This window comes from Cervus elaphus, chromosome 6 (genome assembly GCF_910594005.1).
Source record: "Cervus elaphus chromosome 6, mCerEla1.1, whole genome shotgun sequence".
Lineage (NCBI taxonomy): Eukaryota > Metazoa > Chordata > Mammalia > Artiodactyla > Cervidae > Cervus > Cervus elaphus.
The window spans coordinates 29,200,572-29,214,719 of record NC_057820.1 but is presented as its reverse complement, the minus strand read 5'-3'; the positions used below and the strand labels follow the sequence as shown (position 1 = coordinate 29,214,719).

The window sequence follows — 14,148 nt, the reverse complement described above, 5'->3', positions numbered from 1 at the left end:
ATAAGATCTCACTTAAGCTTTCTTGTCCCCAGCTAAGTATCCACAACCTCTTTCCCCAGAGTGGCCTATGGAAGTCATAGTTGGATAGCTTTTCTCTGGTGTATAGGTTGTGCAGGTATTATTAAGCAGAATTGTGTGTGGAAAAAAAACAGGAGGTAAAAAGTCCTATCTATTTTATTGTTCTTCAGTTGCTTAGTCATGTCCAACTCTTTGTGACCCCGTGGACTGTAGCACACCGGGCCTCTGTGTCCTTTACTACATCCAAGAGTTTGCTCAAACTCATGTTCATTGAGTCCATGATGCCATCCAACCATCTACTGTGTCATTCATTAGGGACAGTCTTTGAGCCCATCCATTACCTTCCTTGAGCCTAGGTTTCTTCACCATTAAATGGGAGTAAGATACGTGTCCTTATAGCAAAGGATAGTAGGAGTTTAAATGATATGTGAGTGTGAAATGCTTTGCAAGCTTTAGAAAGCTGTGCAAACATAGGATGTGATCATTTTTATTGTCCTCATTATCTCCATGTTAGGTAAGATATGATCATAAATAAGCAAGGCAGGGATTTTTCTAGTATTGCCTTTTGTCTGTGTTTTAATTCATTTACCTCCTGCTCCCCGGTTGAGAGTTGCATCTTTGCCCTTGTGATCAGTGAGGGATTCCTTCCAACATGATAAGGGGTGAACTTGAGTGGAGATAAGCTTGTTACTGCAAGTTTCAGGACCTAAGTACTGTGGAACAGTGCATTATCAAGAAAACAAGTTTGGAAAAGAAAATGAGGAATCCTGTAAAAGAATTTTAACTGTGAATGATGTTTTATATTGAATTTCTCTCATATTTTTCCTCCTTTACTTTGGTTGTCAGCATGTGGCTTATTGTAGAGGAGTTGGATTTTGCTGACTCCCAGCCACTTCTGAGTAGAAATATTTCTTTAAAATATGGAGAGGATCATTTGTAACCATCAATATTGGGTGAAGAAAAGTCAGAAAAATCAGAGGATGTGCTAAGTCTTCTTAGTTATTGTGCTTAATGGGTTTTCTCCAAAGTTTCTGAAAAGTCAGAAGAAAGAGAAAGAAAAGAAAGTTTAGAAAAGAAAGACTTACTCATATAGTGAACCTTTCCTTCTTCATGAAGAAGCTTTTTAGGGTTCCATGCTCAATTCTCCCTTGCTTCCAAATAAAATGAACAACAATTTGTGTTTCACAATAGTGTGGAAGTGTGCCTTTCATATTACCAAGACTATAACCTTTGTTTTAAAGATGAATTCTAGACCTAACCTTTTTATGAATTAGGATTAAACATGTCTCAGTGTTATGTGTATTGAGTTTGATGAAATATGTGTTACAGCCTTTGCTTCTTTCCTCTCCCATTAGGTTCTTATTCATTCTCTTAGGTCCTAAGGGGAAAGCCAAGTCTTACCATGAGATTGGCAGAGCCATTGCCACGTTGATGTCTGATGAGGTAGGGAATCGGGAAGACTGTGATCTGTGAATGTCATTCTTGTATTCTCATACTGTGAGTTGGCTATCACATTTTATTCATTAGAATTATGTAGTTACCAACCTTCTTTAAAAGATGAGGGGCAGTCATTTGTGCAAATGAGCTGACATCTGCTTTTAATAGTTCTCAAAAAATAAATTTTGTGTTAGAATAAGTCATATTTTCCTTTTTCTAAACATTTGCAGTTCTGAAAACTGAAGTATGTTAAATATTATTTAAAAGGTTCAAGTCCCTGTATTAACATAATCTCTTAAAATGTTTAATATATTCATCCTGCAAATTCAAGTGTTTTGTTTCAGAAATGGGTTTTATAAAATAATGCATAGTGAAATGCATTTTCCCTTAGGTATCAGATAGCACCTGTTTTTGTGGTTTGCTTATCTTGTGGGAAGGAATGACACACATACTAAAATGCATTAGCAACCATTGCTGCAAAGTATCTAGCACTTTGGAATTTTGACTGTACTCTCATAATAGCTTAAATGTCACTACACACATCTTAGACATGTTGAAACTCCAAACTAGTCTCATAGTAGGAGAAATACTATTAGAATATAGGATCACTGATTTCTGCTTTTATGCCTTTCTAGCTTGCTATTTTGCCAAATGTTTTGTTTTTGCTTCATTGCTTGATATCTTAGCTTCTCCATGTGTTGAGTGGAGAATAGAGCATTTAGTTATGGCAGTTCTATTTGGTGATTACTCAGATGGTTACTTAATTTGGGAACACTGATGAATAGCAATACTGTTTTTTTCCTTTGAGGCAACTAAACATCTCAGTGGGTTCTTTTATTTATTTCTGCATATTTACAATTTCTTAATTCTTCGCCCTAAGGTGTATTGATTAGAAATGCTTTGGGCAAAAAAGAAAAAGAAGAAAAAGAAATGCTTTAGGCTGCAAATTTCAGAAAATCTGACTTGTGGCTTAAACAATTTAGGGTTTGTTTTGTACACGTGTTAGGAAATTCGGAGGTAAGTGCATCCTGGAGTTGGTTTACCTTAACTGCTTAATGGTAAATCAAGTACCAAGGCTCCTGCTTTGTGGTCTTAAGATGGCTACTGCTGTCAACTCCAGTCACACCATCTGTAGCAAAGCAGGAAGGAGGAGGCAGGGTATATTAGCTGTGTCTTTCTTTTTGAACTGGTATTTTAGTGCTCCCCCCACACATTTTTTTTTCTTTTTTTCTAATCCCATGAGTCAGAACTGCCCATCTTTACCTGCAGGCTAGTCTAAGAAAGTGACTGACTTTCCAGCCTCCGTAGTGGAAGTAGCAAGAGAAAATAAGGCTGTAGACAGTTGTGTCTACTGGAGATGTTATGCTTACACTTTGAATGACCTCCCCTAAACCCCAAAACCCCCACGCCATTACGTGTTGTTTGATAGCTTTTACAAATTCTACTGAGGAGAAAGGCTTAGTAGCAATCTTTAAGAATAGCCAAAGGTATCAAACAGGGGCCACCTTCTTTCCTGGAGACTGAAGAATTTGACTTATGAGGTGTGAAAGGCTTGGGTTAGGTATTAAAGACTTTCAGATTATCAGGCACATTAGAAGAATGGAATTATTGACAAAGAGTATGATACACGTCTGGAAGCTCCTGCTGTGGATATTTGCATAAAACACATGGAACATTTGCTGCCTTGGATGGTTTGGTTATTGGCTTCCTAAAAGACAGACAGATGATCACCTACTTAAAACCCCTTTGCTTTAACTCACACTATTTGTGTGTTTGAGAGCTGCAGAGTTTGAGTTTTAACCAGTCTTAACACTCAGCTTGAACTTTTCCTTCTTGAATTAGAAGCAGTGGTTTGGCCCAGTAGTTTTTATTTCAGGGAATGATTGTGTATTTCTCTAAACTATTTTCATCTGGCTTCCATAGCAACCGTATCAGTAATAGTACATACCAGTGGGAGATGAAAGGCAATGCTATTTTATGGTATTGTTAGGAAAAAATCATATAAAAGAAGCACAGCTGTTTTCTCATGCCTCTACCTATATTCTTTGGGTTCATAATCTGGATACTGAACTATTTCGGATTAAGCTGAACAGTAAGAAATATGAGGCTATGGTCACAGTAATGTTAAAATAGATTTTGGATTGCATTCTTCAGCCTCAACATCTGAGGCATGTGGAGAGTTCTCTTGTTGGATCAGCACATCTCTTCTTACTCTTTAGGTGTTCCATGACATTGCTTATAAAGCAAAAGATAGGCAGGACCTGATTGCTGGCATAGATGAGTTCCTAGACGAAGTCATTGTCCTTCCACCTGGCGAGTGGGATCCAGCGATCAGGATAGAGCCTCCTAAGAGTCTTCCATCCTCTGACAAAAGGTAAGATGATCAGGCCATTGAGAGTTTTAATCTTTGAGAAGGAGATTTTTTTTTTTTTTTGGAAGAGGAAAGAAGTTCTGTCTAGTGCCTTAATATTGACAGATTTCCATTCAACTCGAGGTATTATCTCAAATGAATCACACATGTGCCTTTGTTTGACATTTGGTTGACACTGGAAAATGAGCATGTGGTGATATTCTTCAGTGATTACAAATTAGAGATCTCAGATTACAATATTGGAATACACTGTAGAGATTCTTTTGGGATGTTTCTGGGACTCCTATATAGGTGGAAAGATCAGTTTATTTGAGGTGACTCCCTGTAGATTTAAGAGGTTAAGAAACTGGGTGAGATAATTGAGGGGAAGCCATTTTCTAGAAATCTGTGATTTTCCAGATGAAACAATTTCCCTTTCGTACAACATATAGTTTATTCAACTTTTTATTCATCTACTCATTTTTCTTGGCACTAACTGGAACACTTTAAAGTTGTCTACTTCCCTGGTAAAGAATCTGCCTGGAATGCAGGAGACCCCGGTTCAATTCCTGGGTCAGAAAGATCCCCTGGAGAAGGGATAGTCTATCCACTCCAGTATTCACGGGATTCCCTGGTGGCTCAGACGGTAAAGAATCTGCCTGAAATGTGCGAGACCTGGGTTTGATCCCTCAGTTGGAAGATCCCCTGGAGGAGGGCATGGCAACCTAGGCCAGTATTCTTGCCTAGAGAATCCCCATGGGCAGAGAAACCGACAGTCCATGGGGTCGCAACGAGTCAGACACCAGTGAGCGATTAAGCACACACATGATGGTAGTAGGAAATAATGATCTTTCTCCCAGACGGTTTTTGGTCCATCTCTTCATTAGTTAGTGCACGGTGTAGCTAAGAGGCAGGTGAATAAAATAAAACTAATCGTCTCTTGGGCTCTGTTGTCTTGATTAGAAAGAATATGTACTCAGGTGGAGAGAATGTTCAGATGAATGGGGACACGCCCCACGATGGAGGCCATGGAGGAGGAGGACATGCAGATTGTGAGGAGTTGCAGCGCACTGGAAGGTAACTGATGGATTCTTCTGTCGTTCATGATGAGGTTCCCTTCTGGTCTGAATTCCCCTTAATCGTTCTATCGGTGCTTTGCTCACTGGTTTGTATGTTTGGTCAGCCAGCACAAGTTTATGGTGTATCTATCAGTCAGTCACACGTGCTTGGGCTGCAGCAGTGAATGAATGGAAAACCTCTGTCCTTAGGGGTCTTACTTTGTAGTGGTGGGAGACAAACAATGAGCAAATAACGAAATGTGAATCTGATTGTATGGGGCAAAGTAAAGCAGAAGTAGGGAGTTTTGCAACAGGCGAAAGGTACTAGGTAATACCATTTTACATAGCGTGGTCTGTAAGGAAAGGCCATAAAGGGAATTGCAGCATTTGAGGGAAGTCCTGAAGAAGTGGGGAGGCAGATCCTAGGGTTGGGGGGGGGGAATGGAGAAGAGCAGGGTGCCTAGTGGGTGCTGGGTTGGCACAGAGGCCAGTGTGATGGCAGGGGCCTGAGTGAGAGCTGTTACAGAGAGAGACGGGGGGTGGGTGTGGCAGAGAGGCCAGTCTCCCCTGCCTCCTTGACTTTCTTGATTCCATCTCTTCCTGATACATTTACTCAGAAGTGTACCCATATTACAGAACAGAGTGCAGAGTCACAGAACATGTACAGAGTTACATGTTACAGAAATGAGGGACTGCCGGGCCACCGTCTCCTCGGCCTGCAGTGGGGAATTCAGGTTTCTCAGGCAGCTTTGGCTAAATCTCTTTTTATTAGAATTATGCCTGAACTATTATGTTCTCCATTTCAATCTGAGTTAACTACAGTTTTAAGTAGGATACTCGTTTATGAAGATATGACTTTTTAAAAAACACTTCAGATTTTTGAAAACACAGAGGTATGTCATTTTAACAGACAACTGAATCTGAATGAAATGACGTTCTTTTCTTCCTCCAGTGAGCCACTTGGGCTTGTTTCCCAAATGAAGAGGATGTTATTTCTCTCCTCTTCCTTCTTAAAGACTAGAGAACAGAACCTTCTCTCTCCCCCATTTTTTCCCTGAATAGTTCTTTACAAACTATTCCCATTAGAACTATCCTTTTCCTTTTCTATAGATACAATTTCTGGGATTTAACTTCTTTATTTAATCAGACTGTAATCTTTGATGTTTTAACTTTCCTAAGTGCATTGCATGTCTGCAGTATGTCTGCTGCCACGCAATATGTCTGTACATAGCAAGAAAACTGAAGCAGGGCATTTGAATGCAGCTAAGACAGACACATAATCCTGAGAATGTGTGAGAGCCCCTAGTGCAAGTCTTACCATGAGTGGAGGATCAAGACTTCCAAGGGTTGTAGAGCTCTGAAAGAGGACATCAAAGGCAGAAGGCACAACGTGGGGAAAGCTGAGTGAGGTTTGGTTGAGGGAGTGAGCTGACACGTGACAGGCAGCTGACCTGCGTGTGGACATGAGGAGGCTCAGCTTGCTACGCTCCTCCGTGACACGTCTGCATGGCTCTCTCCCTTCATTCTTTCCGATCCTCACCCCAAAGTCACCGGTTAGGAGTCCTGTTCTGGCCGCTCTGATATTTCAGCCATAGCAACTCTAGCATTTAACCCAGATCCCCACTTAATTTTTCCTTTGATTTTCAGCATTTTACTTATTTTGTTCACCTCACTCGGAAAATAACTCCATGAGGGTGGGTATTTTTTTCCTGTCTTATTCACTGCTGTATTTCCGGTACTCAGAATAGTGCTGGGCCTATCCCAAATGACCAGTACACGTTTGTGGAATGAATGAATGAGTGAATGAATGAATGAGGCTGGGATAGAAGTTCTGACAAGATTAGAAAGGGCCTTATATGATTGGCTCACACGTTGGGATGTTTTCCTTTAGACACTGACACCGAATTCATCTACACAATTCACTCTCATCTAAAGACCAACAGTCTAGGGAATGTGACTGCCTAATTTGGTGATCAAAAAGAAGACAGAAGAAAATGTATTCCTTTACAGTTTTCTGATTTTATTGTAAGGGCTAAAATAGTATCTTGCTGATTCAAACACTTTAAATACACCTTCTCTGTGATTAAATAAGTTATCTCTTGGTTCATTGCATGATACTTTATTTTACATTGTCACGTTTGCTTTTTCCCTACCCAGGTTCTGTGGTGGATTAATTAAGGACATAAAGAGGAAAGCACCATTTTTTGCCAGTGATTTTTATGATGCTTTAAATATTCAGGCTCTTTCAGCAATTCTCTTCATTTATCTGGCAACTGTAACTAATGCTATCACTTTTGGAGGACTGCTTGGGGATGCCACTGACAACATGCAGGTGGGTTTGGTTTGGGAAGACACAAATAGTACAGCCAGATTGCCTTCCTCACCCCTACAGCTCAGCGAGAAGCAGATGGCCTTTCAGTTACTCAGCGTGATTTTCTTTCTTTTGCTGGATGCTGCATTTTACTTTGCTTCTGGTCTGCTGCTGTATTTCCAGCCTTTTAGTAGTTACAAAAATAGCTCGATGAAATCTGGCTTGAGTCACAAGTGGGGAAAAGAAGGGAAGGAAATGAGGATATATAGCTCTATTTGGGCAAAAGCAGATCAGCTGCTTTAATTTTGTGCTGGGTATAAGGTTTCGATCTTCTATTACCTTGAATGTATGGACCACACTGTTAAACTTGATGTATCAAGTTTTGGGGAAATGCCTGGTTAGCTTCCTTCTACATGTGAGCAGCGGATGGGTGTTTTGCTCAAGACTGAATTTGTATCTTTGTGAGAAGAACTCAGCTTTAAGGATAAAAGCTATGAGTTGGTTTTGCTATTCCTGGATCTGCCTCTCATTAAGCCATTAAGACTCTAGCTTATTTTTTTGGTTGCTTTGCAGGTGGCATTTGCCCTTCTCTTGTAGCCATAATAGCTGAAGTTTTAGTGATAGAAAGATATTTTTAATTCCCATAATCAGAAAGATATGTACAAAACCTCTTTTAGTTGATCCAATCATTATGGAAAAAAATAGGCATTGTGCTAGTTGCTGAGTATAGAGTAGTGAGTGAAGCTGAAAAGAACCAGATTCAAAAAAAAAAAGAACCAGATTCAAGCCCTTTTCAAACACTGTTCTTCTGTGTTACTACTTATTACTGTTTAACCTATGTGACATTAATAAGTGCTGCCAACCAGCTTATTTGAAATAATAGAGCTGCTTCCAAAGGATTGCTTTTCTTCTACATCTGTTTTCTCCCCTGGGCACATTTCATATTTTAGATTTCTGCTTAAACACAAAATTAATATGGAGACGCTCTGTGACACCTGTGTTGACCCAAGCAAAAAGGGAGACATTGGTTTAAGCAATTATATTTCACTTGTTAAGAGCACTTTCATCTTTTAGTCTTTATCTATTACTGCATAGCATGTTACCCCCAAATCTGAGGCTTCAAACAACCATTTTTTCCTTTTCTCTTGTGGTTTTGGTGGTTGATGGACTCGGGTGGCTGGTTCCCTTTGGTCCTTGTAGACTTACAGTGTTTTGGCAGCTGAGTTTGGAGTTGCCTGAGGGCTTCTTTCCTCACGTGACTGCTGGTGGGGCTGGGGGCTCCCCCTGTGACTGTTCCAAGGCTGGCTTGGGTTTTCTCACAGCTGGGCACTGTGATGCCTCCCGTGACCTCCTGCTCCTTTGAAAGGGGGCGGTTGCCACTTGGCTTTCCTTGTTGCCATGTGAATATGCACTCATGCATTTTCTGATTTTCAAAGAGAGGTTGGAAATTCAAATTCTTAAGTGAAATCTGGTGATTCTGAAATATTGGCTTCTGAAATATTGGCCAGTGATTAACATTTTTTTTTTTTTTTAACATTTAAAAAATTACATTGTGCTGGCCAGAAAGCACTTAACTGTGTATTCCCAAGTATGGGGAATAGAAGCCAAGCGTTGTAGACATGGAGATGAAGTATACAAAGAGAGTGTCTTCCCCTTTTTTCTCATTCATAGGCAAAAATGAGTAAATGTAACAGTAAGTCAGTAATGATATTGCTACAAAATCTGTTCTGAATTCAAATTGCGTGGTATTTCTTCATCTAAATGAAAATCTAATGATAATTAAAATACATCATTCAAAAGAACAAAGTGGGGGAAAAAGGCACTGGGGAAGTACCCTGAGGCCAGCACGAAGAAGATAATACAGGCAACCTCGTGTTAAGTGAAGGACAGGGAAGCCTGGCATGCTGCAATCCATGGGGTCGCAAAGAGTTGGACGCAACCGAGCGACTGAACAATATTTTAAGAAAAATCACAGAAAGCTGTGATTTTGAAAGGGCAGCAAGAACAAAACCTCCTTCTGTCTTGCACAATATAGAGAGACTTTCTGATGAAGATAATTTTTCAACTTTTTTTTTTTTAATGTTCTTATTGACATGGAGACATAATGACACTTCTTATGTGTTAGCCTTTTGCCTTTTTAAGCTGAATAGAACTCTTCAACTTCATGAGACTTAGCTTTATAAAGTTGCATCAGAGAGAGAAATCTGTTCAAGTCTATTGTTGATCCCTCCTGGTACATTATTTTGCTTATGAGCGAGTTCTGTAAAGATTCAGTTGTGTAACATACGTAGTTACTGTGGGTTTTTCCCCTGTGACAAGTGTTATGGGAAAGGCCTTGCTGGTGGAGTAAGCTGTTTTCTGGATTCTAAAGATTTTAGGAGAAATGTCAATGCTTTCAGTGTCCATTAAAATGACCATTTGCTGGATGTTACTTCTGGGAGTTGACTTAATCAAGTATCTAATTGAAACCTATGAGGATAATTTGTCAGACATAATGGACCATTGTATCAGTAAATTATGTAACCTCCATGGATAATTTCACTGAAACTGAATTTGTTTTTTTTTAAACTTTTTCTGAATGAAAATAGTGTTGGATATATTTAACACTCATATATACATATATTTAGTCCATGTCATTTCTGAAGACTTTTTTGTTTTAAGAAATATGTTGATGAAATACTACAATTTGGTACTTTCAGTGGGTGGCAGAAACATTGGAAAACAGGGGTTAAAAAATTAATGATCGCTAATAGATATTTCTTGAACAGAATGCTTTCATATCAATTTCTTTCGGGTGGAATGATGCTGTTAGTAAATAAGTTCATAGGTTCAATGGTTTTTTTGATATAATATGTGTAAATATAGTTTGATTAGGGCGTGCACACGCATACCCAACTCAATAGTTACATAGTAATTTTACATATCCTAGAATTTAAATATGGAAAAATTTTGCTTATAGTCATCTAATTAGGTTTTCTTGCAGTAGTAGATGACTTATATGGGTGTATCTATTGGTTTTATCTATTTTGAAGACCAGGGAATAAGGTGAATTTAATATGTTGACGACTGTCTCAAAACTGAAAGGGTATATTCTTTAACATACAGAGGTGTTTTTTGCGATATGAACATTGGGGTGCATGCATCTTTTTGGAATTACATTTTTTTTTGCTAAATATATGCCCAGGAGTGGGATTGCTGGATCATGTGTCAACTCTGTTCCTAATTTTTTGAGGAACCTGCATACTGTTTTCCACAGTGCTGCACAGTTTACATTCCCACTGACAGTGTAAGAGGGTTCCATTTTCTCCGTACCCTTTCTAGTATTTGTTATTTGTAGACTTTTTAAATGACAGCCATTCTGACCAGTGTGAGGTGAAACTCTCATTGTAGTTTTGGTTTGCATTTCTTTAATAATTAGTGATGTTGACCACCACTTCGTGTGCCTGTTGGACATCTTATAACATACAGAGGTCCTGATGCTCTGGCAGTAAATGTCTTCTTGATTTGGCATCAGGAAAAGAAAATACTTTGTGGATTTGCTGTCAAGGCCCAGATTATTTTACCAGTCTAAGGCAGACGTTGATACATTCCTTTGTGAATATTTATTGTGTGTCTAGTGTGTACCAGGCATTATTTTAAGTGCTGGGGATACAGATCACATGCCCAAAGTAGCTAAGAATCCCTATTCTGATGGTATTTACGATCTAGAGTTGATAAAACAATCTTTTTTATGCCCCCCCAGAGATACCAGTAGTGGTCTGTAGTGGACTTATTTAAAGGGGTGAAATCTTCTTTCTTCACTAAACTTTCTAAACACTAGATCAGGATTGAGCAGAAAAGCATTGGCACAGCCTGAAATAATCTTCAGTTATATCACATGCCTTCATAAATGTGGCAGTGGGTTATTCGCAAAAGCACAGGCAGCTCAAATGAGTCAACCGGGTACAGTGTCCTTGCTTTTAGAGGCGGGCAGCTGAGAGACGTTCACGTAGGACCTTTATTGTGAGGCTACAAATAGACATGGATGCTGGGCAGAAGCATGTTGTGAAAACATGAATGAGTCACCCACACTGGTGTTGTTGAAGCAAACTCTTCTGCCAACTTCTCTTCAGGAGGTCTTGCCTACTCAATGACAGGAATTTACATTTAAGCATTCATTTCAGAGCAGAAATATATATGTATATATGCATATATATGTAATTAGTATTCACATACATTCTCAGTTATATAAATTCAATAATCACACATATATATGTAATGATATAAATATCACATTATGTGTGTGTGTGTTTGTGTATATACATACGCACACACCTATTTTGAAGCAAATCTTGGGAGGCATATGGATCGTTTCCCGTGGAACTGTGTTCAGAATAAATCAGTTGAGGCTCCAGAGGCTCCAGTCAGTTCAGTTCAGTCACTTAGTCATGTCCAACTCATTGTGACCCCTTGGACTGCAGCACGCCAGGCTTTCCTGTCCATCACCAACTCCTGGAATTTACTCAAACTCATGTCCATTGAGTCGGTGATGCCATCCAACCATCTCATCCTCTGTCGGCCTCTTCTCCTCCCACCTTCAATCTTTCCCAGCATCGGGGTCTTTTCAAATGAATCAGTTCTTCTCATTAGGTGGCCAAAGTATTGGGAGTTTCAGCTTCAGCATCAGTCCTTCCAATGAATATTCAGTACTGATTTCCTTTAGGATGGACTGGTTGAATCTCTTTGCAGTCCAAGGGACACTCAAGAATCTACTCCAACACCACAGTTCAAAAGCATCAATTCTTCGGCACTCAGCTTTATAGTCCAACTCTCAACATCCATACATGACCACTGGAAAAACCATAGCTTTGACAAGGTGCACCTTTGTTGGCAAAGTAATGTCTCTGCTTTTTAATATGCTGTTTAGGTTGATCATAGCTTTTCTTCCAAGGAGTAAGCATCTTTTAATTTCATGGCTGCAGTCACCATCTGCAGTGATTTTGGAGCCCAGGAAAATAAAGTCTCTCAGTGTTTCCATTATTTCCTCATCTATTTGCCATGAAGTGATGGGACCAGATGCCATGATGATCTTGGTTTTCTGAATGTTGAGTTTTAAGCCAACTTTTTCACTCTCCTTTTTCACTTTCATCAAAAGGCTCTTTAGTTCTTCTTTGCTTTCTGCAGGTTGTGTCATCTGCATATCTGAGGTTATTGATATTTCTCCCAGCAGTCTTGATTCCAGCTTGTGCTTCATCCAGCCTGGCATTTCACATGTAAATTATATAAGCAGGGTGACAATATACAGCTTTGACATATCCTTTCCTAATTTGGAACCAGTCTGTTGTTCCATGTCCAGTTCAACTAGCTACTTCTTGACCTGCATACAGATGTCTCAGGAGGCAGGTCAGGTGTTCTCATATTCCCATCTCTTGAAGAATTTTCCACAGTTTGTTGTGATCCCTTGTGACTCAGCTAGTAAAGAATCCGCCTGTAATGCAGGAGACCTGCGTTCGACCCCTGGGTTGGGAAGATGCCCTGGAGAAGGGAAAGGCTACCCGCTCCAGTATTCTGGCCTAGAGAATTTCATGGACTGTATAGTCCATGGGGTCGCAAAGAATCGGACATGACTGAGCGACTTTTGCTTTCACTTTCTCTTAGTCAAAGGCTTTGGTGTAGTCAATAAAGCAGAAGTAGATGTTTTTCTGGAACTTTCTCCAGATATAATCAAATTATAATGGCAGCATAGATAGCTGTATGAATTCTCCAGTTTGCCACATACATTTGAGCCATCATGCTTCTCTGAGAGGACTCCGAGGTTTCCAGAGTGGGTGTGCATGGATTTCTTAAGTGTAGGCAATTAAAGTTTAGCCTGGGCTTCTGGGAGTAACTGAACTGCTTTGCCAAGAGTTGACCTTACGTTCTTCTGGGATCTAGCCCTGGCTTGTTTGCCGTTCTTAAGCAACAGAGTACTAGAGCTTTGGCTTTCTGAGCTCCAAGAATATGCAGTGCTCTCATTGCCCTTTTCAGTAAGCTCCGCTGTAATAATGCTCTGTTCCCCCTGCCATGAAGTGGAAGTGTGTTAGTCCCTCCGTCATGTCTGACGCTTTGTGACCCCATGGACTGTAGCCCATCAGGCTCCTCTATCCATGGAATTCTCTAGGCAAGAATACTGGAGTGGGTAGCCATTCCCTTCTCCATGGGATCTTCCCAGCCCAGGGATCCAACCCGTGTATTCTGTATTGCAGGCAAATTCTTTACCATCTGAGGGAAGCCCTCCCCTTGCCATGAGGATGCATACAGTCATGTCCAACTCTTTGCAGCCCTGTGAACTGTAGCCTGTCAGGCTCCTCTGTCCATAGGATTTTCCAGGCAAGAATACTAAAAGTGAAGATGAAGTCGCTCAGTCGTGTCTGACTCTTTGCGACCCCATGGACTGTAGCCCACCAGGCTCCTCCATCCATGGAATTTTCTGGGCAAGAGTAATGCAGTGGGTTGCCATTTCCTTCTCCAGGGGATCTTCCCAACCCAGGGATCAAACCCCGGTCTCCCGCATTTCGGGCAGATGCTTTACCATCTGAACCACCAGGGAATCCCGAATACTGGAGTGCGTTGCAATTTCCTCCTCCAGGGGATCTTCCTGACCCCAGGGACTGAATTCATGTTTCCTGCATTGGCAGGTGGATTCTTTACCACTGAGCCCTGCCATACTGTTAAGTAAAAATCAGGGCTTTTATCTTCACTATCCTAAAAACATGTCCTTTCCACAACTAAAGTCTCTTGTGACCATGCATGTGAACTTATTGCATTAGATTTATATTCTTGGTTGCCAAGTGGGTATACTGTTCTATTAATTAAATTGGTAAATGTCGATTTAACAAATATTTATGGATAGGTTAGTCTATGGGTAAGATACTGATATAAGGGACACTGTTTTGATACTTTGTGGCAAGTCTTTGTTATTTAAAAGCTGTCCTTCTTAGCTTTATGGAACACAG

At 40.2% G+C, this 14,148-nt stretch overlaps 1 protein-coding gene across 6 annotated transcripts in view; it reads left to right on the top strand.

Moving 5' to 3' along the window:
• SLC4A4 (solute carrier family 4 member 4) overlaps window positions 1–14,148 on the top strand; it is a 351,570-nt gene that overhangs the window by 245,844 nt on the left and 91,578 nt on the right. For all 6 annotated transcript variants that reach the window (XM_043906523.1, XM_043906522.1, XM_043906525.1 and 3 more), the window contains exons 9-12: window positions 1,374–1,461; window positions 3,675–3,829; window positions 4,769–4,882; window positions 7,021–7,195. In XM_043906523.1, the coding sequence (XP_043762458.1) occupies window positions 1,374–1,461; window positions 3,675–3,829; window positions 4,769–4,882; window positions 7,021–7,195 (532 nt within the window). The remainder of the gene's footprint in view (window positions 1–1,373; window positions 1,462–3,674; window positions 3,830–4,768; window positions 4,883–7,020; window positions 7,196–14,148) is intronic.